We start from the raw sequence: 24,681 nt of genomic DNA on the forward strand, positions 1-24,681 counted from the left end.
TTGCGGGGCGCAGGCGGAGGCGCACGACGGCCGCCTCTAGGGCTCACTTGCGTACCATCATCGCATCCTCGGCCCCGCACAGAGGCAGAGGATGCACACCCTTCCTTTGACTGACAGCATAGACACCATCGTCTGCCTTTTCTGCCACCCACACACTCATCATTGAGGCAGCTACTGCCAGCAGGCAGGCCCATCAGCCCTCTCATATCGCCCATCTTCATGCCGCCAGGCACCTCTCAATCTGCCCACGAAGCATACCCTCTCCAGCCCTTGTCCACCGATAGCCAACATCCCTCCCAGCTACACGGCAGGCATCCTCGTCCGGCCAGTCTCAGCATGTATGGCACAGGCAGGCACCTTCCCACCGCATCTTCCTCCTCCGAAGCGGGCTCCAGCTCTAGACACCGCAACACCACCAAGAAGAGCTTCAGCGATAGATATCACGATGAAGCCGAGGCTTCGCCGGGGGACGAAGAATCTCAGGGCCTTTTGGGCGGAAATCAGGATGACGCAATTTGGGAACGACAGCTGCCCGTCGAGCTTCCGGCAGAGGCGAGCAAGAAGCCCAAATCGTCAAAGGGCAGAAGATGGTATTGGCCTGGTCCCCGGCGGGGAGATGGGAATCAGCCCGGGCGGACAATAGCAGTCGGACAAGGCGGTGAGCCAAAGCTCGTGAGACATGGCATTGACGATGAAGTTCGCAGCTGCTGAAATATTCCACATTCTTCCTTCGCCGCAGATACTTCGGGTAAGAAGCACCCAGCCAACATTGTGCGGAATCAAAAGTACTCGTTGCTCCTGTTTCTTCCAATGATCTTATACGAGCAATTCAAGTTCTTCTTCAACCTCTACTTCCTTCTTGTGGCCCTCTCGCAATTTATACCTCCACTCAAGATAGGTTTCTTGGCCACGTACATAGCGCCCTTGAGCTTTGTTCTACTTGTCACCATCGGCAAAGAGGCAATCGACGATTTCGAACGCTTCAAGAGGGATAACGAAAGCAATTCGGCTCCTTATGAGGTGCTCCTCAAAGGGCCCGAAACCTCCCTTTCTGCTGCTAGGGGAGGTTACGATGAGGAAAGAGCTTGGCAAACGTCGTCTTCACATCGCGTCACTACGCCGTCGAGCAAGATCAGAGTCGGCGATCTAGTCGTTTTGCACAAGAATCAGAGGGTTCCGGCCGACCTCGTGCTTCTGAAAACGTGGGCTGGCGAACAATTACCGCATCGGCAGACGGAAACATCTGACGGGTCGAATGCTGATACTTCTTGCGATGACAGGTTCGTCCTGGATGATGGCGAGGACGAGGAGGAGGACAACATGACTGGTGTCAAGCAACCAAGTCTCGATGCTGTGGAGAAAAGTGAGGACCCCTCCGAGAGTGGCACCTGCTTCGTACGTACCGACCAACTTGACGGAGAGACGGACTGGAAGCTGCGTGTTGCTATCGACTCGACTCAACGAATGTCGGTGGCCAACTTAGCAGCATTGACTCAGGAGCGGGAGCGGGCAACAATATATGCGGGACCTCCCATCAAGGACATCCATACATTCGTTGGCACGTTCACTTTGAATCCTTCAACGGATGCTATCCGTTCTCTGACACCGCCTGGCGACGCTGCCGTCGGCAATCTCTTGGGCAACGATTTCGCAATCGCAGCGCGCGACAGTGAAGGGACACAAGAGCATATTGGTATGCTTCCACAGCCTCAGACCACCCCCATCACTGCTGAAAATTTGCTTTGGGCGAACACGGTCCTCGCAGCGGGTAGCGCCATCGGCATGGCCGTATACACCGGTACTGAGACTCGTGCGGTCATGAATACCTCGCATCCCTCCACCAAAGTTGGACTCCTGGACCTGGAGATTAATCGGCTTAGTAAGATTCTTTGTGGGGTCACATTCACGCTTTCGGTTGGCCTCGTGGCTCTCAATGGCTTCAGAGGAACGTGGTACGTCTATATCTTTCGCTTTCTCATCTTGTTCTCCTCGATCATCCCGATTTCTCTTCGAGTCAATCTGGACATGGGAAAGACTGTCTATGCTCGCCAAATCCAATCCGATGACGAGATTCCCGGGACGATAGTAAGGACATCGACCCTGCCTGAAGAATTAGGTCGTATTGAGTATCTGCTCTCTGACAAGACCGGTACCCTCACTCAGAATGAGATGGAATTGAAGAAGCTACATCTGGGTACAATGAGCTATGGCTGGGACTCAATGGACGAAGTAAGCCACCAGCTCCGTACGGCTCTTGCCGATCGCCCCTCGAACGGAGAATCTATGAGTCTGAACTCTCCTAGCAGTCAGAAGGGCACTTCTGCAAGCTTCACGTCCACCTGGGGCGGAAGGAGGGACATGTCGTCTCGCGTAAAGGACGTCGTTTTTGCCCTTGCGCTCTGTCACAATGTGACACCGGTCATCAACGACGACGGCTCGACGACCTATCAAGCCTCTTCCCCTGACGAGGTTGCCATCGTCCAGTGGACTGAGAGCGTCGGACTAAGCCTTGTCGACAGGACCAGGACTGCAATGACTGTCCGCATGACGGGCGCAGTCCGCAGTACTTTCACCTTTGATATCTTAGAGATCTTCCCCTTCACCTCGGACTCGAAGCGCATGGGCATTGTACTACGAGACCGGACTACGGGCGACGTCACCTTCTACCAGAAAGGAGCCGATGTCGTCATGGCCAAGATCGTTGCACAGAACGATTGGCTCGAGGAAGAGTGTGGCAACATGGCTCGAGAGGGCCTGCGTACGCTCGTCGTTGGCCGCAAGCGTCTTACTGAGCAATCGTGGACGGCCTTTCAGACTGCTTACAAGGCGGCAAGGGTCAAGATCTCAGAGGACCGCAATGCCTACATACAGAGCGTTGTTGAGGCGCATCTCGAGCGCGATCTTGAGCTACTGGGTGTGACAGGGGTCGAGGACAAGCTGCAGGACGATGTGAAGCCCACGTTGGAGCTGCTACGCAATGCAGGCATCAAGGTGTGGATGTTGACTGGCGACAAGATCGAGACCGCCACATGTATTGCCATCTCATCGAAGCTGGTTTCAAGGGGACAATATATCCACCAAGTCGCCAAAGTCAAGAAGGGCGAGGGCGTGAGAGACCTGCTGGACTTTCTCAAAAGCAAATTAGACTGTTGTCTGGTCATCGATGGCGAGAGTCTGAGTACGTGCATGGAGCTCTACCGCGATGAATTCATTGGATTGGCCACTCAGCTCAGCGCTGTGGCTGCTTGTCGATGCTCGCCTACGCAGAAGGCAGACGTAGCGAGATTGATCAGAAGCTACACTAAGAAGAGAGTCTGTTGCATCGGTGATGGAGGTAACGACGTTTCCATGATTCTGGTGAGGAGGGAAAGCAGCGTAAGACAGCATCATGATGGTGCGCTCTCTGACCAAACATTCCGCTTCCCATCTCCTTGTCTACAGGCAGCCGACGTCGGGTTAGGCATTGTGGGCAAGGAAGGCATGCAAGCCTCCCTCGCTGCCGACTTCAGTGTCACCCAGTTCTCTCATCTGACCAAACTACTTGTTTGGCACGGTCGCAACTCTTACAAACGCTCTGCAAAGTTGGCGCAGTTCGTCATCCATCGAGGTCTGATCATCTCCATCATCCAGGCTGTGTTCTCTTCAATCTTCTACTTTGCTCCCATTGCTCTATATCAAGGTTGGCTCATGGTAGGTTATGCCACCCTATATACTATGGCGCCTGTCTTCTCCCTTGTGCTGGACAAGGATGTGAGCGAGGATCTGGCCTTATTATACCCAGAACTCTATCGAGACTTGACCAAAGGTCGCTCTCTGACTGCCAAGACGTTTGCGGAGTGGTTTGCCATCTCTATCTATCAAGGGGGAGCAATCATGATTCTCTCTCTCCTCCTCTTCGAAAACGAATTCCTCAACATCATCGCCATTTCCTTCACGGCGCTAGTGCTGAATGAACTGATCATGGTTGCTCTGGAGATCACGACTTGGCATGTATACATGGTATTGAGCGAGGTCGTAACCTTGTTGCTCTACTGCATCAGTATGGCGTTCCTGCCAGAATACTTTGGTATGTGGATAGGACGAGGACGTCCTCTTACGATAGGTCGAGAAAGAATCACAATAGCTGACCTCTCACCCCATGCTCCTCCACGTCATCTCTCTCGCTCAGATCTCTCTTTTGTCCTCACGACTCGCTTCCTCTGGAAGCTTGCAGTCATCGTTGCCGTCTCCTCTTTCCCGCTATACGTCATCAAGATTCTCAAGCGCCTGCTCGCGCCTCCGAGCTACTCAAAGCTGGCTGTCTCGTAAAGCTCTGGGCCGACTCTAGTTCGTGGCCGGGCAGACGATCAGGAAGTGGCTTCCTTGCCACAACAGATAGATGTTCTGCCTCTCCTTGTGACACGCCGCAATCTGAAATTGGCCTCTAATCCCAATCGAACAAATCATCATCCCCATCCGCCTGCTCCGTCGCTTCCCAGTCCTCGTCAGTTCCCTGTCCATGGTCTTCTTCATCGCCCGACCTGTATCCTCCGTCGGCCCCACGCTCCGCCTCGTAAGCTCCTCTCAAGTCCTCGACCCTCTCCAGCAATTCCTTCAATCCATCTCTCCCTCCAATGCGTCCTTCTCCTTCCTCGTTAGCAGCTTGGCCCGCCCCACCTGTCCCACCAGGAGCAGTCAGACCATATGCAGAAAGTGGCGCGTGGGAGCGAAGTGCAATCATGAGGACGTGATGGGCGTGATGGATATGCGAAAGGGAGGAAGGGGTGGTGCTAAGTGTGCTGAGCTGGGGTAGAGAGCGTGGCCGGAGTCGTTGTATCTCTGCTGACGCGGAGGGAGGCAAGGGACGACCGTCTGCGCTGAGGCCCTGCAGGACTCGTGGAAAGGAGGGAGGAAGCGGCTGTGAGAGGGGAGCAAACAGGCTGTGGAACGATCGAGGGAGGAAGGAGAGCAATCGTAGGGTCAGTCGCCTGCTCAGCTTCGGTCTGAGGCCGTGGCGTCTTGCGATACTCGCCTGCGACCCCAAGGCTCCTCCATGCCCAACTTGCCCTGCCCATTGCCCGTGAGGTACTCTTGCATACAAGCTTCCGTGACAGCCTTTGCTCCCTCCTGTCCATCTCTGGCCACGCTATGCACAGCGTAGGGCTTGGTGAATGAGTCGCCCTTACTCCTACTGGTGCCAGTGAGTCTGCTCTTCCTGGTCTCGACGCCCTGCAGCTTCACGGGTCTTGCGCTCGAGTAGCTAGCCCAGTGCTTGGCAATTGCCTGTGCTCCAGTACTGGCCACTTCTACTGGGTCAAAGCGCGCAATGTGACGCTTGCGATCTTGATTCGGTCTAGGATTGTATCCTCTCGCAGCTAGGAGCGCCTCAATGGGATCGAAAGGCTGCGCACCGAGTGAGCTTTGCAGAGGGGCTAGGAGTGGGGTGGGGAGACAGCCACCCAAGCAGGCTATGGGTGTGTCGCCTCGCCAAGTGAGATGAGAAACAAGGGAGGAGGCGGATGTTGGAGCGTCTCGTAACCTGTGGGAGGAAGTTGAGGATGAGTGGGAAGGCGTTGTGACTCAACAGGAGCAAAGGCGGATTCCTTCGGTGTCTATCGCAACTTACCGCATACCCAGCGTCGCAGTCTCGAATTGGCTAGCAAGCAAGGCGCTTGCGTAGCCTTCGTCACTCAAAATTCGACTTCGCCTATCCTGACGAAGATGCTGAGCCCAGATGGGGACTTCCTCTTTCCCAGACCATTGCGGAAGAGCCAAAGGCGTGTACAAAGAAGATGCTTCGGTAGTGAGCAAAAGAGAGAGAGATTCGTTCATCGCTCTTGTTCTGGCGAGTCGCTGAGAGAGGAACTCAACCGATTCATGACGCACAGTCAGCGAAACAAGTAGTTCTCTTGAATATCTCAGAGCTACCACTTACCAGTTCAGCTTCGTCCAGACTATCATCCTCTCCAGGCGCGACATCGCCGATTCCCTTGCCCCACCTCATGGCCCATGTCAATCTATCCAACTTGGGGTACTCATCCGCCAGCTCCTCGAGGTGCCACGCTGAAAATCCACTCCACGCATCTGAAGTTTGCAAGGCAAAATTGAAACCCTGAGGGTGATCAGAGGCCTCTAGCATCGAACGGAAGGATGTGTCCAGAGTATCATTGTCCTGCGAGATGATACAGGCAAAACAGAGCATCTTAGCTTTTCCGAGTAATAAAGGATGCGAGATGACCAAGAATAATCAGCGACTCACCCGATCCCACGCTTTCGCTCTCGCCCAGCCCTGCTCGAAGCTCTCAAAGACTTCCACTCCTTCGTCCGAACGTGATTCGCCATTCGATGCCATGCTAGCCAGGGGCAGTCCGCCTGCCGCCGTCACTGGGACCAATGAGCGCGGGTGGGAGTCGAAGAGGAGCCTGCTTGACCATGGCTTGGCCTGGGCTTGAGCAGAGTGACGCGAAGAAGAGGTGAGTTGACCTTGACGATTGGAGACTGCTGTAGTGGCAGAGGTGGGGAGATCTCGTCTGGAGGTGTCATGCTCCTCTTCTTGCGTGTCTTCGTCTTGGTCAGAAGCCATTAGTGCCTCCATCTCATGTTCCCAATCCAGATCCTCGCCGTTGCTTTCCCTTTGGGCAATGCGCCGAAAGGGAGTGTGTGGGACCCTGTTCTGCGTCCGTACGACTTGAGGAGCAGATAGCCAGCTGCTGTGGTGCCCCACAGCAAGCTTCGCTGCTGCATTGTCGTCGTCGTATTCGTCTCCTTGTTGATCCGCCTGCGCCTCTGAGACCTCCTGCCTCCTCAAGCCCTGGAAGCCGCTCCTGACATCAAAGACGAGCCACCTGGGGGTATACCTCTGTACGCCCCTGCCATCCAGTCCCTCTTCCCAGGAGACGTCGTGATCCACCAGAGGCTGTGGAGCCGAGGGAGAATAGTCAAAGTAGCCCGTCTGGGCATTGAAGTGATGGGTGGAGAAGTGTGCGGAGAAGGAGCCGAAGGAGAGGTGGATCAGCTCTCGTGTGGGCATGGTGCATGGGTGGCCGTGTGGGGAAGAGCTGTGGTGGTATGGCGGGAGGGGAGACGAGGACGAGGACGATGAGGACGACGAGGTGAAAACACCCAACCACGAACGTCAATACTCAACGACGAGGATCACACTCTACGATGCCGCAAACTTTTACCGCTGCTGCTTCGAAAAATTCCCCCACACAGGCTCACGCTCGGAGCACAGACCACCCACGCGGCAGGACATCATCCAGGCAACGACGACGACGACGACGACGACGATGGTGATGACAATGACGATGATGACGACGACATTAACGATAGCAATGACGACAACAAGGTCAGTGTAGCGCTCAACAAGACTTCAGTCCTGATGCGACGCCTTGTCCGAGTGGCTACTGGCGCTATGAGCGTGCAAGGCGCCGCGCTCCTCCAGCGGGTGGCCCGCGCCCTCGGCAGCCCGCACCTCCCACGCACCCTTCAAGTGCAAGCTGCTCCTCTGCCCACGCTCTTCTTCGACCTCTGCCTCCAACACCTCTTCGTTCCCAGAGCCAGAGGCTCCAGTATTGTCATGAACCCTAGTCAGCCCTCCTCCTCCTCCCATCTCAACGTCCTCCACATCGTCCGCCAGGAAATCTTGGTCTTCTTCGTTGCTCAACAGCAGGCTCGAAAGGGGGCCGAAGCGGTCTTGTCGCTTTCTACGCCTTTGCCGTACGATCTGTCGATGTCTGACTGCAAAGCCCTCTTCGGGAATGTCATACAAGGATTCGTAGGTGATCCCGAGCTCGCGACCACGCGACCAGAAGTCTGGGGGACATCGTGCGTGGCAAACATCAGCTCCCAAGCACGTACCGGAATTCGGTACAGAACGTTTCACCATACCGTGCCACTCACCTAAGCAATTGGTCCGGACACCCAAATCAAAGGGATTGCCTGCCTTGTTTGCCCTACGCAATCCCTCCCCAGCCTTGCCCTTTGTGTAGAGATCTAGCCCGACGATGCTCAGAAGCCAATTGCCTGCCTTCTTTGCCGCAACCACTGGAGATCCATGCGGATGGCCATGATGAGAACCCACCTCGCTCTTCGGCCCTTCCTCGCCTGCCCCGACAATTCCCTCGCCTCGAGGTATTGAGCCATTGGCTAATGCGTCCGCTTCGCCTGCTCCCGCGCTGGTCTCGCCAGACATTATCGCCTCTCTTTGTCTCATAAAGTTCTCTTGACTGGCCATACTGCTCCCGCCTCGGCCCCCCATGAAGCCGTATCTGCCCAAGTTGCTGACCTCTAGAGTTGTCATTTGCCTAGTCACCTGCCAGATGTGAGCGATCAACAGGATGCTCACCCATGTCAGCTGAAGGGAAGCCCAGAGAGAGTTGCTGAGGGTGAAGGAGTCGTAAGCCGTCGCAGCGGAGATAGGGGTAGGAAAGAGGGGCTCCAGTGCCGGGGGCATCAGGACCGGGGCATTGAGATCAAAGTAATGGTATGTCAAGAGGTCGAAGCTGATGATGCCCGAGGTAAGACTTGCGAGGAAAAGCAGGAAGTAGCCGTGGTTTCTGACTCCGACGCAATTGGCTATCCAAGGGCAGTGGTGGTCGAAGCGGGCTACGCAGCGCTTGCATTGCCTGCAATGCCTGCTTCTCAGGGGCCTGCGTGCGAGGCAATCGACACAGAAGTTGATGCCGTTCAACCTGCCTTCATCTGCTAATTGATGAATGAGAGACCGGCGAGCTGTCTCTGATTTGGGTAAGACTGAGTAGCCAGGAGAGAGTGTGGCGGAGAGGTAGAGTGTAGAGAGACATATGGCCCAGGAGATGAAAAAGATGAGGTTTGCAAGCCCATGACCAGGAGTGTCTAGAGAGGACAGACTTGGGTAAGATCAGTCTGATGAACGGCTCACTCTGCACTCCGCGGTGTCTCCTTTACTCACAAGAGATCAGGCATCTTGCCCAATTGTACCCAACTAATAACACGCTGCTAGCCACGACGCCCAGGGCATACTTACTCGATTTGACTGCATCGGCCTGCAGCGGGTCCAGAATGATTTTGGCTATCACATGATGCATCGCCGCAAATGCTGCTAGCGACAGTGGCACGGCAGAGTACCATGGAAAGAGGCCGTATATTGTGAAGGTGATGTAGAGGGTAGGAAGAGGCAGAACGAGTATCGCTTTGTCGCTATTTCGCTGTGATGAGGGGGATGGCGTATGGTCAGCCTCTTCTAAGGCGTTGTATTGCGTCTCTGAGAGTGTACTCCTCACCTCGCTCAGTGGACTCTTCTTTTTCCGGCCATCCTCTTCAAGGCCGCAGTCCATACAAGCTTTCGCATAGCTGGGATGGCTTTTCAATTCTATGCTCATGTCTCTCGGCGTCTTGCCATTAGCCTCTTTCGCTTCGCAGTCAGCTCCTGCTTCCAGCAATTTGCGAATGCAGAGTCTGTTGCCTTTGACCACTGCCCAGTGCAAAGGACTCAAGCCTGCCTCGTCTGCTGCATGGATGTCAGACCCATAGGCAAGTAGGAGTGAGAGAGAAATGGCATCACCCTGATATGCTGCCCACATCAGTGGCGTGTGGCCCTGAGCGTCGGAACTGTTGAGTTGCCGTTGGCTGCCCGTACAGAAGGCTGGCTGGCTCAGGACGAGCAACAAGGGCATGACGGCGCTAGAGTGTACGGTGAGGTGGAGTGTATTGAAGCCCTGTGAGTCACAAAGCGTCGGGTCTGCGCCTCGTTGCAGAAGGAGATGCATCACTGCCAGGTGGCCATTTCGAGCTGCCCACTGCAGGGGCGTTGCATTGAGGTCCCCGCCCCGAGCGTCTACCTCTGCTCCTCTTTCCAGGAGTAGAGCGCATATTGATGTATGGGCATTGATAGCTGCCCAATGCAACGGGGTCACATCGTCTTCATCGCGATCGCGAGGGGAGGCAGTAGCAGCAGTATCGAGGAGATCGAGGACCGTTGCGACGTCGCCTCGCTGTGCTGCCGAGTGAATGGTGAGCGGAGCAGATGTGAGAGGAGTCTGGGGTCGCGAGGGACACGGAGACGGATCTTTACCGCCATCTTGATGCTTGCATCCATTGCCATCAACTGAGTAGACGGTGTACAGGGGCTCATCGGGTGTGAAAGTCTCACCGCCATTGTGAGGATGGAGGCCGGAGGCAGAGGCAGGGTTCACTGGCTGCATGATCCTGTAGAGGCGTTGTAGTCTGGACCCAGGCAACAGAGGCAGCGACACGTGTCTATCTGTCTGTCTGTCTGTCTGTCTGTCTGTCTGTGTATCTCAGTGAGGTGCTGCCATCCAGTACGAGGGGTTGGGTGTGATGGTGATGGTATTGGTGGGGAGGAGCGGACAGGCGATGCATACGAGGAACACCAACACTTCGCTTCCTGCCCGGCCGGGCGCCCGCTGCTGCACTCCGCCGCCCACGCGGCAAAACTTCGGCCGAGGTGGTGCTCCTCCTCGCCTTCCGTTCCTTGCGGTACAGAAGGATCCTCTACCCAATCTCATCTCAGCATGGCAAAGGCAAAGTCGACGAAGGCCAAGGGCCTCAAAGACACTCGTCTACCGTCGTCGCCTCCTCTTCCTCCCGCCACGCCTCTCCGCTCCCACAGGCAGGCAGATTTGGCCGCCCTCGAAGCTCCCTTTCTTGCCTCCTTTGCAGGGGCCGACTTCGAGCAGCAGCGCAAGCAAGAAATAAAGAATGGTAAGAGGAGGGACACAGATGTGAGCGTCGAGGAAGTCCTTCAGAGGCCTAGAAAGAGTCTGTCGCGCCAGCAAGGAGGCAGAGCAGCTACAACGCCCCCCGCTCAGCCGCCTCGTCGCCAGCCCGTAACCGTCATCTTCGACGAAGGTGGCTCGGCAGGACGCCAGCAAGGGCAAGAATCTCCATCGTTGGAGGCGAAGAAGAATTGGAGGGAGTTCATGGTGAGTCGCAAGGTGCTGTTGCGGCAAAGGAACTTGCGGCTAACTCCCTCGTCGAGTTCGATGTTCACAGGATTCAAAGACGGGGAATACCGGTCCGGATACCTTCAGCAGTGCTTCCGAATTCATTCGCGAACGGAATGCTGCAAAGCAACAGAAGAAGCGAGATGTAGAAGCTACAGCGGAAGAAGCTTCGGAGGACGAGGCAGCACAGGCAACAAATGATCGACAATTGAGCCACCTCCTCAATACTACTCTCTTCGCACGAGGTGGGCCCCGAGGAACGGGAGCCTCGAGCAGCAAAGACAAGCCAGACCTCTCCTCGCACGACACACTCGCTCGTATTCTCGAACTATCTTCTTCTTCGCAAGCGCGCAAAGGCCAAGTCTTTGGTAGAGGCCAAGGGGCAAAATCGCTGAAAGCTTCGCAACTGAAGACTATGCCCGTGAAGATCAGAGAGGGCATCCGAAGCGCGGCAGGAGGCAGAGCTGAGAAGGAGGTGGAGCGCAACAAGGAGATGGGTTTGCTAAGTGACGCCTACTCGCGCAAGCTGATGGGTAGACAGTACGAGGATGAGACGATGACGGGCAAGAGGCGTGAGAAAAGGGACAGGGTCAGAGGTCTGGGTATGGGTGTGGGCAAGTTCAGGGGTGGCATTTTGAAGTTGAGCGAGGAGGAAGTGAGCAGGATCACCGGCGAGGGAAGGGAGGGGTCCAGAGGAGGGTCGTCTGGCCGCGGCAGAGGCGTGGGTAGGGCAAGTGGACCAGACAAGAGGGGGAGGATGAAGTGAAGCGAACGTCGAATGTACCATGCTCCTGTCATCTGCATCATGGCAGTCACCACCGCAGTCCTTGCCCAACGACCACTTCACCCTCACCACCGACCGAGATGCACCTCGCTCCTTCTCGCATCCACACAGCTCAGAAGAGCCGAGGCGCGTCGGCGAGCTCGGCAGCGAAGGAGACCAACACCAGCTCCTGTTCCGCCTGTCTCCTCCTCGACTAGACCTTCCCCTCCCCCCCCCCTTTCCCGCATTGTCCATCGTCCTCGCAATGACGTCTGCTTCCCCACCGCCTCCCTTGCCTCCCCACGCGGGTCCTTCGACGTCCACACGGCGTGACCCCGACCTGCTACCCGTACACGATGCCTCGCCTGACTACGCGCGTCGTTCCCTCGTGTCAGCTGCACGCCAATTGAAGATGAGAGGACTGGACAATGCCGCTATCTGGGCGCTGGAGCTGGTGAGCTGCCTCTCAGGTGATGGCAACACGCTCGTGGGATCCTCTTCGACCCGCAATGGCGACTTTTTCGAGGAGCAAGCCAGACTCAACAGGGGCAGACCGGCCCCGACTAATCAAGGCGCGGACAGTTCCCTCTCATGGCAAGGACCTTTCGCTCCTACGAGTACGCCTGCTCGCCCATCCTCTTCGAGACGGGAAAGCCTTCCAACGAGCCCTCCCATTGCTTATCCGATGCAGTCAACCCCCTTTCTAGGTGCAGCAGGTGGCTTAGCCAGCAACTCCATTATGATCTCCGGCCCCTCCTCGAGCCCTCTGCCAGTCTCCTCTCCTCGGCGAAATGGAGACGGCAAAGTGCGAATGCTAGGAGGTCACATGAGTCCATCGCCTTTGGGCGAGTCCATGGGAAGGGAGGATGCTTCTACTTCGGCTTCCGGGCGATTTCCACCGCCCTTTCGGCAACCGCCTAGCCCACTCGCCACGATGAGCTTAAGTGCGAGTACCGATCGGCCGAGCAAGAGCAAAGACATACTGCCACCTGATGAAGATCAAAGTATGCTTGATGGTGTTCTAGGACCAATCAACCATGAGAAAGTGAGTCGTTCTGCTCACGTGCACTTTGCAGAGGGCGAAGCGGACAACAGCAATGTCTCCAAGATGGACATCTTCGAAGCGTACAGTGATCCGGCTCAGGATAGCGAGCCGATGGATGATGCAGAGTTTCAATTGGCCATGGAATACTTCCGAACGGGCCAGCTGGATCGGTGTAAATGGGCACTCGAGAAAAGGCGGGAAGCTTCGAGGAGAGCGCATGGGGCCGATGAAGGTGACAAGGCGAGGTTTCTGAGAGGCTACGTTGCCATGCTAGTGAGTTCGAGGCGGGTCTCTGGAAAGAGAGCTCAACCCTTCTGGCTCTGACGCAACTCGCGTATCTGTCCGCCAGATTGTCGAGCGTAATTCCCAGGCGACCCATTCACTGCATGTTGGATCGAAGATTGGATCGGTTCTGCGTCAGTCACTGGTACCCCTCCTGAAAGACTTGGTCGATCCTTCAGACGCCTTCCTCCTCTTGCTGAAGGGTATCATCTTGCGCAAGCTACGCAAGCGTCTCGAAGCTATGGATTGCTTCATCCGCTCTCTGTTACTCTTTCCGTACAACTGGACTGCCTGGCTTGAGCTGAACGGTGTCATCGAAACCTCGACAGGGGAATTGGAGGTGATCCTACCTTTGCTGCCAGAAAGCTTCATGAGGTTGTTCTTTGTCGAATATCATTACCGACAGGCGGAAGCGAGCAAGGAACCAGAAAGAAATGCACTGAGAGTCGAGAGATTGTTGGAGATATTCCCCTCGAATGCTGGACTGTGGATCTCCCTCGCGGTCGGGAGATACATGCAGCAAGGTGAGTCATTGAGCAAGTGCTACTGTCCGAGGTTCAGCCAAGTAGGCGGCCGTCATGGCGGAATCTATCGACTGACTCCCCTCGTATGCGCACTGCTGCAGAGTTCGACCTGTCTATCGAAGCATTCCAGCAAGCTTTTGATCTGGATCCGTTCCGCCTGGAAGGCCTAGCTGACTACTCCAATGCCCTCTTCCTTCTGGACAAGGGCGACCAATTAGCTCATCTAGCCCACACGACCAGCGAATGGGGTGCCGAGACGGCCGAAGTGTGCTGCGTGGTAGGCAACCACTTCTACTACCAATCTGACCATACGAGAGCCATCGAGGCCTTCAAACGCGCCATCCGTCTTGACCCTACATGTATAGCAGCCTGGATCCTCCTCGGTCACACCTTCCTCGAAATCAAAAATTCTGGAGCGGCAGGTGAGATGTACCGACGGGCTATCGACCTCAATCCGCGCGACTACCGCCCGTGGCACGGTCTAGGCAAAGTCTACGAGTTGCTCGACTCCCATACGTTCGCTACGCACTATTATCTCAAAGCGGCAGGCATCGCTCCATTCACGGGGACTATTTGGCAGAGCTTGGCTATGACGTATGGGAAGCTGAACAGACACAGAGAGGCGGTCAGTGCCTATCGGCGATACCTCTCTTGCGAACAGGATTTAGGGGCGCAATTGGCGACGATGAAGGACATTCTACTGCATCTGCAGGCTTTGAAAGACTCGAGAATCGGCAGCTGCCACACAGCCGAGCAAGAGGCAGAAGACATCGACGCCGGTCTTACTGCTGATTCAGATTGCGCTAGCAGAAGAGCAGCTGGAGACGAGCCTGACATTCTAGCCTGGCACCAACGCGCAGTCCGTCTCCTTTTTCACGAGCATCAACGCTCCCTGGCCCAGGATGACAACGGCCTCGAGGAAGAGAGACTCGACGCCTCAGCCTCGCAAGGGCAAGCAGATGTAGGCAATCTTGACGTGCAAACCTGGGGCGAATCCATCCTCCTCACTGCCAAAGTCGAAGCAGGTCTTGATGCGCATTTCGACCCTGTCCCTCAGCCTCCCACAGACGAGTCTGACTCTTCATATCCGCCCCGACGGATGCAGGTACAGGCGCAACCCACCGGGAACGTAGACCTCTCGCTTCGTTACCTAGAGTGGCTATTGAGCGCTGCGGACAGGTCTCCCGAGGTAGGAAATGATTGGCCCGCTTGGAGAAGACAGGCTGCCGTGCTGAGAGATCGGTTGATGCCGTTGGCTCGGGCAGGTGATGGAAGTGAAAGTTAGCAGACTCGAGTGTGGGGGCCAAATGACGAGCGCGAAGTTGAGATGTGAAGAGTTTCCTTCTATGACGATACTCTAGATGTCAAAAGCCAACGCAAGGCAATCGCACCTTGTCCTCCCTCTTCCCGGGTTCTTCCCTTCCATAACTGTGCCTCCTCTTGTTCTAGATCACTTTGAATGTACAGCAAAGACGAAGACCGCTGGAAGGTTCGGAGAGGCATGTGCAGCGAGTGAGTCAGAGCTGTGTAACACACAATGGTAGATTCGATGGCGTGAATTGGCCGGTGACAGATGATGAGCGCCGTGCAGACAGCGGGGGCGATTATGGAAGGGTCTGCACTGCAGGTCACATTGTATACATGATGTTTAAGGTGACGGGTGAGCAAGAGCCAGCCAGCTCTAGCTACCTCCCTATCTTGTGAAGCTGAAGGCAAATGCGGTCTCTCTCTGCAGCGACAGCTCATAGCAGTGGCGCACGGGAGTCGTATTCGTCCGCCTCCTCGAGGTTTGTCCGACCAGCCGTGGGGTCGTGGGGGCGAGGAGCGTTTGAAGGGCGATGCGAGCCGTCCCTCTGAATGTGCGGGCGACGGGCTTGAGTGTGGTGAGAGGTGATATCATCAGGTGAGGCAAAGGGGTCGAGGGAGATCGCCGAGGTCGAGGAGCTGACATCCGGGGCGGCCGCCGCTGATCCCCCTCTATCGGACCTCGATGTATTACGACGGGCTACGTTATTCATCGTGACCGACGATGCCACCTCGGCTGCGGGAGCCCTAGCTGGCAGGTGGATATTGACGAGATCCAGAGTCGAATAAGGCCGTGAAGGACCAGAGGGAAAGTAATGCAGGACCGTTGCAGGGCTTTGTACCGCAGAATCCGGTTCTTCTTGCTCTCTGATTGCTGTGAGACGATGTTCTTCGTGATAGCTGTCGTCTGCGTCATCTCTATACCTCTCCTGGGTCATTTCTTGGTACTGACGGTGCCCATTTGCTGTGGCAGACAGATTGCGCAAGCCCATCCCCGGCTCATAGCTCGGCAAGCCCTTGATTTCCTCTTCGCTCTTACCATAGGTGGGTAGGTCTTCCTCTCCTTCCTCTCTCCTGCGACTCGTCGGCCCCGCCCTTCTCCGTCCCCTAAACATCGAAAAGGCGCCGTCGATGGGGCTCGGACCTGGCGAATTGAAGCCCGGTGGCTCTCCCATGCTCAAACCGGGAACGAGTGAGGTCATGTAGCTCCATCCACCGCGAGGACTGTTTCGGTATTGCCCGTCCCAGGTTGCGATAGGAACTGATCTGCGGTCTCCGATCCTTCCACCATGGGTATGGTCCAAGGAATTGGCACCGCCTTCGCCCTGTAAGCATCGCCTACGATTCTCTTTGCGTCGGTGCCAGGCCAATGCAGCTAGTATGGCAACGAAGAGGCCGACCAGACCGCCGAGGAAACCCGCCACGATGGTAACGGCATGACTTGGACCCGACGATGAAGGTGCTATATTTCCATGATGAGTGGACGAATTCGAGCCATCGTCATCGGAATCCGTGCCTACAGGAAGACAAGAGGTGTTGTTGAGTACGCCTGCAATGACGTTTGATCTAGCAAGGGAGTGGGCGAGAATGGTGTCATCTGCGCCCTCGGCATCGGCATCGTCGGCGGAAGCTCCCCTCTTCTTGTTGCTAATGATGGTGGTGCTGATAGACGTGTTTGGGCTGGTCAAAGTAGACGATGCATTTGTCGGACCTTCTTCCACCTGCTCCATGGTTTGATTGGTCATTGAGCTGACCATGAGAGTAAAGCTGGTTCCGGCAGGCAGGTCCACGTAGGGCCATGTCCAGCTGCTGGTGTCACTGGGCAGGTCTAGGTCGACGTGGGCCCTCTTCTTATTTGAGACGCGGATGCGGAGGTTGAGCCAGGATGCGTCTTGCACCTTGTCGCTGGTATTGCCCAGGAGTGAGGCATCTCTGGATCCGATGACGGAGTCGATGCCGATGTTTGCTGATCCACATTGGACAAAGGAGTCGGGGAGGGTTAATTTGATCGAGGAAGATGAAGAAGTGTTCTTGCTACTGCTTGCAGTGACAGCGGGCCTGGCGGAGGAGGAGGAGGAAGAGGAGGATGTTCTGGAGGTGCTGTGCCCTTTTCTGGCCTCTAGGGCTACGGATGCTTGGCCGTCATGCTGCCTTCTAGCATAGACGAGATGGTGGGGGGGAGGTGATGCGTCTGCGCGGGCGACGTTGATGGGACAAATGAATGCGAAGAAGAGGGATGCGAGGAAGGCCAGGGTGCAGAGTGCTCCACTGCCACTCTGCCGTCGTGGATATGGTGGTGACGTGGTGCCGGGTGTACCTGCCATGAAGGCGCGAGGTGGTGGGGGGTATTGCTCAGATGTGCAATGGCTGTTGTGGGATTGCGGTGAGGGCGGCGTAGGAGTGTGACGATGAAGGGGATGTCGGGGAGTAGGCAGGAGCAAATGCTTGGCAAGGGAGGTTAGAGATGGCGACGACGACGACGACAGATGATGATGATGATGATGGAGGCGGATATAGATTCAAGGGACACTTTGTGCCTGGACCGTCAGCGGCTGCTACCAGCGACGACGATGCCACACCCACGCGCCCGACCCAGCCAAGTCCTAAGTCTACTACCCTCGGCCGCGCGGGGCTTCACCCACCCACACAACGTCGTCGCAACCCCGCGCCCAAGGACAAAAGGGGGGCAGCGGAGCTCGGCCAGAGGTGCAGCAGCGGAGCAACGCTACCGGGCGTCGACGCTGATCCCCAGCCCGGCATAGGCAGGCAGATGATCACGAGGCGCATCCTTGCAGCAACAAATACCCGACGCCAAGCAGAAGCGCCACGCGTAGCCCAACACCCCCGTCACCACTGACGCCAGTAGACACACACTCACAGCCGCGTCAGAGCCCATTGAAGGTGCAACAGATCATCGCATCTCCCTCACCTGCAAAGCCCGGAGCCTCGTCGCCACTCATCATCCACGCCTCTCGCCACGAAAGATGCTCACAATTGAAACTTGACCGCCTATGCCCCAATGCCATCGTACAGCCTGCGCAACTCCAGTCCCAATTCCACCCTCCGCTTGCCCTCGATCCAGGCCATAGACTCTTGATAGCTCACCGGTGACACCCTCTGTGTCACTTGTCCACCCCCTAGATCAAAGGAGAAGTGAAAGGTATTCGTACGCCTCCTCGTGCCCACCTCGATGTCCACGACCTCGGCCAAGACAGCAATCGCACCGACGCAGCGCTCGCCCCCGTCGCATCGCACTTGAGGTGCCGAGGTATAGTCGATTTGAGCCGTCAGAGACAGCATCGCCCCCACGGGTACCGGAGCGTGGAAGCTGAGGGCGTCTAAAGCCAGAAATTTCACGGGCTGACGCGAAAAGGTGGCACCAACCATCCAGGCCAGCTCATAGGCTTGCCGCATCAGGAAGCCGCCAAAGACCTTCATGTGGACATTTCTAGACTGAGGGTGTACGTGCTGCGTTGAAATCAGGCGCGTTTCGCTAGGGCCGACTGGGATCACTGCATGAGTGGAAGTTGGAGCATGGACAGTATCCCTTGATTGGGCAGTCAGGAGGTCGTGATCATTGAGCCACTGCTCGTGGAGCTCCCTTGCTTCTTGCTGCGTCGGCGGTACTCTGCTCAAGGCCATCTCAAATTCTCGCCTCTTCTTCTGCTTGTGACCCTCGCCGAATGCAAAGAGCTTCGATTCGTCTTCAGCTTGGAGCTCCAGTGGTGGGATACTTTGACTCTTTGCAGTCAGAGCGTTGCGTGTGACCATGGTGAATCGACCGGTCAAGCAGGTCTTTGTTTGAGCCTGTCCATCAGATCCTTTACCAGGCAGAATCTGATCGATGGCAACCAGTACCTCCATCGACGAAGAACCGACAAAGATGGGCAGTCCGCTCAGGCGGTAGTCACAAGTTGCTTCCAAGCTATCCACCACCAAGTCCAGTCGGTCCACACTCGCCGTCACGATGAAGATGGGGACTTTGCGGTCGCCTGCCTTGGGACGTCCACCTAGAACATGGGAGTAGGCGACTGCAGGTGCAGAGGGAAGGCGTCAGCGAGGGGGAGCGCAGAGTCCTCAAGAGCCGGGCCTCACTCACTATCTCCTGCGAGGTTGTCAAGATCTTCAAAAATCTTTCCCAATCTGATGCTACCGCTGGTAGCGATGTACCTATCCGCCAGTTGAGGGTCTTTCGAGAAGGGTAGCTGCAGCTCTACATAGCTACAAGTATCATGGATGCCGATGTCAGACCGTAAGGAAGTCACCTGGGAAACGTCTCTCTGAATCTTTGCAACGTGCGCGACGTTGCTTCGACTCCCACGCTCGCTCACCTGTCGTGCATCCTCTTGGGTCTCCTGAGCATCTCTTCTACTTGCTGCAACATTTCCTCTCGTCCGCTCCCTCCAGCCGAGGCCTTTTCAGTGGCCGTCTGAGACTTTGCATACTCGATCCACGTCTGCGTGTTGATCCTGGTGGGCAACCTCGAGGTCAACAGATCCTCGGAGGAAGAGGAAGAAGGTCGATTGCGAGCTCTGACCTGCGAAAGAAGCTTGTTGATCGTCTTGACCGTCTCGGTCTCCTCGAGGGGTGAAGCGCGTAAGGTGCTCGAGCAGCGGCAAGGTTGCTCAGCCGCCGGGGCAGTCCTGGATTGCGTAGAGTGTATAGGGGGCCCGATCGACCTGTTCAACCTCAGGCGAGGGAGACGGCGGGTGAGTAGCATGGTTCGCTGCAGTGGAGTACCCAGACGGAAGCCCAACAGCAGCCGGTGGCCCGGACGCCTTTCCCCCCTTTGCCATGTGGAGTCGAGTGGAGAGCAGCCAACACACGGACCGGACATGCGCTCGCTCCAGCTCGAAGACCGTCAGCGGCAGACTTCCTCGAAGTCCGGCGAATCTTGAGAATCAAGGAGAGTCACACATTCGAGCACAGCATGAACATTACACGAACACCAGATGGGCAGCTTCATGACAATAGTGATTCCGAAACTCGAGCCTCTTGGGTTGCCCGCTTGCTTCGTCTCTGCTTCTGTCATGGTCATGTGCCTAACAACACGAACCAGGGGAACGGCGAAGAGAAGGAATTGTATCGAAGCATCCCCGATTCACGCGCGGGAGCCAGCCTCGCGGCTCTTTTGGAGCATCTCCGTAAAGGCTTCGATCAGTGTCGACGTAACGTCCTCGCTTCCCGCTGGCGTTGCTCGCAAGGGTGACAAAGACGTTGCAATCTCCTCAGTCTCGGGAGTGTAGCACTTGCAAAGAGCCCCTTCCTTTTCGCATGTGCTGGGCCCGTCGTAGCTAGTGCGAGACGTGGATCGCGACAGCTGCTCTCCTCTGGCACCATCCTCGCACTCGAAGGGAGTGGTGATAGTCGTTGCAGAAGATGTGCGGAGAACGTCGCTGGTATGTTCTTGCAAGGAGGTCGGCTGGCTCGCTAGTTGGCCTGACGTGTCGCGGAGAGACTCGGCAGGCGGAGCATCTTCGTTGGTTTCATTCTCCCTCGGATAAGGGCTACGGAAAGAGCCAGGAAGGCGGACTTCGCTCCTCAGGTGGTCGAGGAGGCTCGCCACGAGCGAAGCAGCGGTTCCTCCAGCGCCAAGACGGGCATTGTCGGTCTCCCTGCCGGCGAGAAGTCTAGAGGCGAGAGCCGCTCCTGGGGCGGCAGCATCGCTGCACTCGGGACTGGGCTCGTTGACAGACCAAGCCGCTGTAGATCGTGTCTCACATGACGGCCTCTCTAACCTACAGCCACCGTGGGCAGTCACCGATGAATCCCTGGGAGATTCTGGTTGACTCTTAGTCAGAGGAACGTTCATGGTTGTGGGTGCGGCGGGAGTCTTTGCTTCAGCCGCCTGCTTGAAGAGGGGGATCAGGGCTTCCGTCACAGTCGGTGTGAGGGAAAAGACAGCTCTAGTGATGATGGCAACGATGGCCGTCTCAACGGGGTGAAGGTTAGGATGCGGTCTTTGAGCCCCTTCTTCTTCCTTCTGTCCCACCGCAATAGCCGCATCGTCTTCGCAACCTGCAGTCGACTGTATAAGAGGCTGATGTGATGGCTGATGTGATGGCTGATGTGCCACTTGTAGATCCGCAAGAATACTGAGATTGAGCCGCGGCGAGATGCCTTTCCTTGGTCAGCGGCCTCACTAACTGTGCCTCCAGTGACTTTGTAACCACTCACCTCGTATGTGTGTCACGTGGGATGCGGGCATCGAGGTAATATACGTCAGACAATACCGGACGCAGAGCGATCTCAAAGAAGTGAGCCTCGATGTCTGCTTCGTAGCCGAGTCTCTTCTTCGACAGTAGGGTCCACAATGTCGTCCACTCTGCCTGGCAAGTAATGATGCACTTGGGGATAGAGCCATGAGCAAGATGATAAAAGCAGAGGTCATCTGGACTCCTACTGATGCCCCACCGACGACAGTGCTCCCTGAGTGTGAGGTCATACGTCTGTGTGTCAGCCTTGGGAGGGGGCTGGTGATGTCCTGCGGAGAATGCGCTCCAGGAGCAGTCGGGAGAGGCGCAGAGAGCGTGCAGCTGGTACGTCGAGAGACGATGTAGCTCGAGGCCTTGGATGGTGGTGTAGACTTGTACCTCTGATGTGAACGACATCGGGTGCGAGTGGTGGACGGGGTGGCTGTCGATGGATTGTACGACCCTTGTTCAAGGGCAGGAACCATTCATTGCTAGCCTCTGCACACGATCACCGCTTCGCCTCGCCCCGTGCACGAGCCAGCCTTGCGCCCACTGCCCCATGCCTAAAGGCCCGCACGGCATCCGATCACCACCTAAAGCGGGACAGAGAGCATCAAGAAGTCGTGTGGCTCGGCAGAAGTCAAGGATAAGATACAAGCACGTACAAGCGACGGTGAACGTGCGGCAGTCCTGAGGCTAAAGGCCGCTGTTCATGACAGCGAACGAGGGACGTTGAGCTGCCCTTGCTCAAAGGAAAAGGGCAGTTGTATGTCAGCGCAAAGGGCAATGGAAGCGCTTTGCCGCGCTACTCAAGTCGCTTGCACACTGGTACACTCTGGCCATCGCGAGTAGATGAAAAGTATTTCACATACCTCCATGACCTCATACGACTATGCGAAGAGGAGGAGCTTGACCTACACCAAAGCACAGATCAGCAAGGTCAGCCGTGTGTCCATATCACGGTCGCTCCAATGAGGTCCAAGCAGTCTGGGGCGTCCTCAACTCATTCACGCCACCATGAGTATACGACTGCAACATGAGAACATGTCGCCAAACTCCAGAGACTCATCTAGTCAATGACTTTGCAGGTATGACAAAGGGGTCATCGCGCTCCACCCCCACCGCTGCCAGCGTTCTTCATTGGCCCACCCCCACCCTGCTGCTGCTGATTGGGAGCCTGTGGCGCAGGTCGAGCCATGTTCATCTGCGGACGAGGCGCAGGCCTGCCCTGATTTGACCCTGGGGGCTGCCCCTGTCCTTGCCCTGGACCAGACTGCCCGCCAGGTCTCTGACCCGGTGGCATACCATTGAAATTGCCTGCCTGCTGCTGCTGTTGAGCATTTCTGAAGAGCTGCAAAGCGAGCGCCTGTACCTGCTCCTGTGTAAGGTTCTGGGCAAGATTGGCGGTCAAAGCCTGCTGGATCTGCTGCAGGTTCATCGTCGAGAGGCCGCCGATGCCATTGGGCTGCTGAGGCAGAGGCCCAGCAGGAGGTCGAGGAGCCGTTTTACCGTTGAGAGCACCGCCGTTAGCAGCCAGAGCAGTAGCCAGATTGTACTGCTGCTGCTGGGCAGTTGAGCCTGGCGGCCGAATTTGCGCGGCGAACTGAGCTTGTTGCTGAGGCGTCAACCGCTGCGTCGCTGCGGTGAGACCGAGGCCGGCTGACGTAGGCGTGCCGGGCTGTTGACCAGGAGTTGCCGGGCGACCAGCAGACGTGGGTCTAGGCATTGCCATCGGCGAGGGTCGTCCTTGGTTCATTGGCATGCCACGCTGAGGAGCATTGGGCTGCGCTCCAGGTCCGCTTTGCTGCTGCTGACCGGTGTGGTTGGCAGTAGCCTGCTGCTGGCTGGCTGATGTGTGGACGGTGCCCTGCGGTTGTGCCTGAGGTTGCCCTTGGGCTTGCCCCTGACCCTGGATTGCCTGCTGCTGCTGCTGCTGCTGCGCTTGTGCCTGCGCCGCCTGAGCAGCGGCAATCTTCTGTTGCTCCTCGAGTCGACGATTGTAGATCATCTGGTACTGCCTCTGCTGAGCTTCGTCCCTCTCAGCTTTGATCTGACTTAGCTGCTGAGCGGTAGGAGCAGGCCCGCCTTTGACAGTGTTGTGTGTCTCGTGTGAGGCCAAGTTCACCTTACGGGGTTCACCAACGCCTGAGACGGCAGGCTTGCCACTATCGCGACGCTTCGCAGTCTTGCGCATGACCTCCATGATATTGCTATGCCTCATCCTCTTTCTCGACCCATCAAATCTTGTTGTTAGCTTTCTAGTCAGCTTTTCCCGCTTCGCAGCAAGAGAAGCGGCGGGCGGGGCAGGATGGGTTGGGGTGCCGACTGTTGCCGTCCCCGAATCGCTGGCGCCATCTTGCTTCTCAGGAGCGGCAGTAGGGTGGACCGGAGGAAGCTGTGGAGGTGGCGGCGGAGGTTGACCCTGAGCTGCTGCCTTGGTGATTCTGTCCCACCGGTCGAAGCAGTCCCAGGCTTCCTTTGTATCGGTCGGAACCGAGAGACGAGTCGAATTGAATACGTCGGCCACGAGGGGCCAATTGGCACCATACTGCTGGAACAACTTCATCAAGAAATTGTCTTCCTCTGTAGACCATAGCAGTTGGGCTGATCTGAGTTCGGGGTTCTGAGGCTGTACCACGAAGCTCGGCGTTGATGACAGGGCGTCTCGCGTAGGCTTGTTGGATCGTCGACTGAAGATCGTCGTAGCAGGTAGTGACGTAGCTTCGAGTTCTTGTCTAGTGACTCCCTTTGTGGGATCGGCTAGCTTTGCTGCCAAGGCCCATTCGCCATCCTCTCTCCAGCGCCCCTGACATCGATTTTTGCTTGGTTCTAAGGTAGAGACGAGAAGAGGCTTGGCGTCGAGCAAGCGACTAACTTGCGTCAATCGAGGCATCTGATTGAGGCTCCCTTCATCCCAGCGTCTATCCGGCTTGCTGATATCAGGCTCACTCGGAGGGCCGTACTCTGGCAGCTCTGGGAAGAGTGAAGAGATGGTCAAGTCTGGATTGACCTCGAGGACATCTTGGAGTTCCTTCGCATCAGCTCCGAGCATCTCTGCAGTAGCATCAGCGTCGAAAGAATCCAGCAAGGTCGAGGGAGTGATCAAGGTAGCTGTGATATCCATGGAGAATATAGGGGCTCGTAAGGTGGTGACAAGGCCCATCGGCAGTCCATCGGCAGGGTCGAGGGCGAGCGTCTCATCACGCGCAGCACCAGTAGGTCGCATCGCAGCGTTGACAGCATCTTTGTCTGCTCCTTGCGAGTCTGCTGTCCGTTTGAAAGGGGAATGAGCGATGTCTTCATCGATGACGCCACTGAGTTGCGGCGTATGCTGCTGCGCTGACAGAGGTTCGCGGACCAACTCTACACGCGCTTTGCTGGCCTCTTCGACCGAGGTCTGTGCAGCTGGGCCTGTCAGAGCAGCAGCAAGCGTGCCCTCCTCGGCATCGGCATCAATTTCACCATCTGCATCATCGTCGTCTCCATCAGCATCAGCATCAGCATCAGCATCAGCGTCTGCATCAGCATCAGCGTCTGCGTCTGCGTCTGCATCAGCATCAGCATCAGCATCAGCATCAGCATCAGCATCAGCATCAGCATCAGCATCAGCATCAGCATCAGCATCAGCATCAGCATCAGCATC

The 24,681-nt window shown here is 56.5% G+C and overlaps 10 protein-coding genes across 10 annotated transcripts in view; 4 read left to right on the plus strand and 6 right to left on the minus strand.

Annotated features, from left to right (window-relative positions):
• The first annotated feature begins 735 nt into the window (after window positions 1-735).
• Window positions 736-4,641, plus strand: BCV69DRAFT_307945 (phospholipid-translocating P-type ATPase). Its single transcript, XM_025494699.1, has 3 exons — window positions 736-3,357; window positions 3,442-4,066; window positions 4,169-4,641. Exons 1-3 carry the CDS (start codon window positions 811-813, stop codon window positions 4,306-4,308), a joined length of 3,312 nt encoding a protein of 1,103 aa, XP_025348243.1. The 5' UTR covers window positions 736-810; the 3' UTR covers window positions 4,309-4,641.
• Window positions 4,366-7,253, minus strand: BCV69DRAFT_184091 (hypothetical protein). Its single transcript, XM_025489584.1, has 6 exons — window positions 7,127-7,253; window positions 6,239-7,037; window positions 5,915-6,151; window positions 5,606-5,832; window positions 5,012-5,518; window positions 4,366-4,919 (listed from the first exon to the last, which is right to left on the minus strand). Exons 2-6 carry the CDS (start codon window positions 7,007-7,009, stop codon window positions 4,424-4,426), a joined length of 2,238 nt encoding a protein of 745 aa, XP_025348244.1. The 5' UTR covers window positions 7,010-7,037; window positions 7,127-7,253; the 3' UTR covers window positions 4,366-4,423.
• Window positions 7,254-7,351: 98 nt separating this feature from the next.
• On the minus strand, window positions 7,352-10,163 carry BCV69DRAFT_298870 (hypothetical protein; the record flags this gene model as incomplete). Its single annotated transcript, XM_025494269.1, has 5 exons — window positions 7,352-7,794; window positions 7,882-8,556; window positions 8,653-8,835; window positions 8,912-9,167; window positions 9,243-10,163. The coding sequence occupies 5 exons, from the start codon at window positions 10,161-10,163 to the stop codon at window positions 7,352-7,354; spliced, it is 2,478 nt and encodes an 825-aa protein (XP_025348245.1).
• A 240-nt stretch (window positions 10,164-10,403) lies between these two features.
• Window positions 10,404-11,781, plus strand: BCV69DRAFT_282587 (hypothetical protein). Its single transcript, XM_025492411.1, has 2 exons — window positions 10,404-10,904; window positions 10,975-11,781. The coding sequence occupies exons 1-2, from the start codon at window positions 10,494-10,496 to the stop codon at window positions 11,689-11,691; spliced, it is 1,128 nt and encodes a 375-aa protein (XP_025348246.1). The 5' UTR covers window positions 10,404-10,493; the 3' UTR covers window positions 11,692-11,781.
• On the plus strand, window positions 11,419-13,157 carry BCV69DRAFT_184304 (hypothetical protein). Its single transcript, XM_025489585.1, has one exon. It carries the CDS (start codon window positions 11,711-11,713, stop codon window positions 13,055-13,057), a length of 1,347 nt encoding a protein of 448 aa, XP_025348247.1. The 5' UTR covers window positions 11,419-11,710; the 3' UTR covers window positions 13,058-13,157.
• BCV69DRAFT_184305 (TPR-like protein) lies at window positions 13,158-15,028 on the plus strand. The gene is made up of 2 exons (XM_025489586.1): window positions 13,158-13,539; window positions 13,641-15,028. The coding sequence occupies exons 1-2, from the start codon at window positions 13,257-13,259 to the stop codon at window positions 14,822-14,824; spliced, it is 1,467 nt and encodes a 488-aa protein (XP_025348248.1). The 5' UTR covers window positions 13,158-13,256; the 3' UTR covers window positions 14,825-15,028.
• A 253-nt stretch (window positions 15,029-15,281) lies between these two features.
• Window positions 15,282-17,168, minus strand: BCV69DRAFT_298873 (hypothetical protein; the record flags this gene model as incomplete). The annotated part of the gene is made up of 1 exon (XM_025494270.1): window positions 15,282-17,168. The coding sequence occupies one exon, from the start codon at window positions 17,166-17,168 to the stop codon at window positions 15,282-15,284; it is 1,887 nt and encodes a 628-aa protein (XP_025348249.1).
• A 685-nt stretch (window positions 17,169-17,853) lies between these two features.
• BCV69DRAFT_248472 (hypothetical protein) lies at window positions 17,854-19,564 on the minus strand (the record flags this gene model as incomplete). The annotated part of the gene is made up of 3 exons (XM_025490297.1): window positions 17,854-18,875; window positions 18,944-19,065; window positions 19,176-19,564. The coding sequence occupies 3 exons, from the start codon at window positions 19,562-19,564 to the stop codon at window positions 17,854-17,856; spliced, it is 1,533 nt and encodes a 510-aa protein (XP_025348250.1).
• A 381-nt stretch (window positions 19,565-19,945) lies between these two features.
• On the minus strand, window positions 19,946-21,455 carry BCV69DRAFT_298875 (hypothetical protein; the record flags this gene model as incomplete). The annotated part of the gene is made up of 2 exons (XM_025494271.1): window positions 19,946-20,939; window positions 21,022-21,455. 2 exons carry the CDS (start codon window positions 21,453-21,455, stop codon window positions 19,946-19,948), a joined length of 1,428 nt encoding a protein of 475 aa, XP_025348251.1.
• Window positions 21,456-22,140: 685 nt separating this feature from the next.
• Window positions 22,141-24,681, minus strand: part of BCV69DRAFT_312354 (hypothetical protein) — a gene marked incomplete at its 3' end in the record, with an annotated part of 4,973 nt that continues 2,432 nt past the window's right edge. Inside the window, exon 4 of the mRNA XM_025494918.1 lies at window positions 22,141-24,584. Within this exon, the coding sequence (XP_025348252.1) occupies window positions 22,141-24,584 (2,444 nt within the window). The remainder of the gene's footprint in view (window positions 24,585-24,681) is intronic.

This window comes from Pseudomicrostroma glucosiphilum, assembly GCF_003144135.1.
Source record: "Pseudomicrostroma glucosiphilum strain MCA 4718 unplaced genomic scaffold BCV69scaffold_6, whole genome shotgun sequence".
Classification (NCBI taxonomy): domain Eukaryota; kingdom Fungi; phylum Basidiomycota; class Exobasidiomycetes; order Microstromatales; family Microstromataceae; genus Microstroma; species Microstroma glucosiphilum.

Coding starts and splice junctions, on each gene's coding strand:
- BCV69DRAFT_307945 (XM_025494699.1), top strand. CDS start 811: ATGATCTTATACGAGCAATTCAAGTTCTTCTTCAACCTCTACTTCCTT. Junction 3,358..3,441: donor ACGACGTTTCCATGATTCTG/GTGAGGAGGGAA, acceptor CCTTGTCTACAG/GCAGCCGACGTCGGGTTAGG. Junction 4,067..4,168: donor GTTCCTGCCAGAATACTTTG/GTATGTGGATAG, acceptor TCTCTCGCTCAG/ATCTCTCTTTTGTCCTCACG.
- BCV69DRAFT_184091 (XM_025489584.1), bottom strand. CDS start 7,009: ATGCCCACACGAGAGCTGATCCACCTCTCCTTCGGCTCCTTCTCCGCA. Junction 6,152..6,238: donor GAGCGAAAGCGTGGGATCGG/GTGAGTCGCTGA, acceptor ATCATCTCGCAG/GACAATGATACTCTGGACAC. Junction 5,519..5,605: donor ACTGCGACGCTGGGTATGCG/GTAAGTTGCGAT, acceptor TTCCTCCCACAG/GTTACGAGACGCTCCAACAT.
- BCV69DRAFT_282587 (XM_025492411.1), top strand. CDS start 10,494: ATGGCAAAGGCAAAGTCGACGAAGGCCAAGGGCCTCAAAGACACTCGT. Junction 10,905..10,974: donor AGAATTGGAGGGAGTTCATG/GTGAGTCGCAAG, acceptor CGATGTTCACAG/GATTCAAAGACGGGGAATAC.
- BCV69DRAFT_184304 (XM_025489585.1), top strand. CDS start 11,711: ATGCTCCTGTCATCTGCATCATGGCAGTCACCACCGCAGTCCTTGCCC.
- BCV69DRAFT_184305 (XM_025489586.1), top strand. CDS start 13,257: ATGGATTGCTTCATCCGCTCTCTGTTACTCTTTCCGTACAACTGGACT. Junction 13,540..13,640: donor CGGGAGATACATGCAGCAAG/GTGAGTCATTGA, acceptor GCACTGCTGCAG/AGTTCGACCTGTCTATCGAA.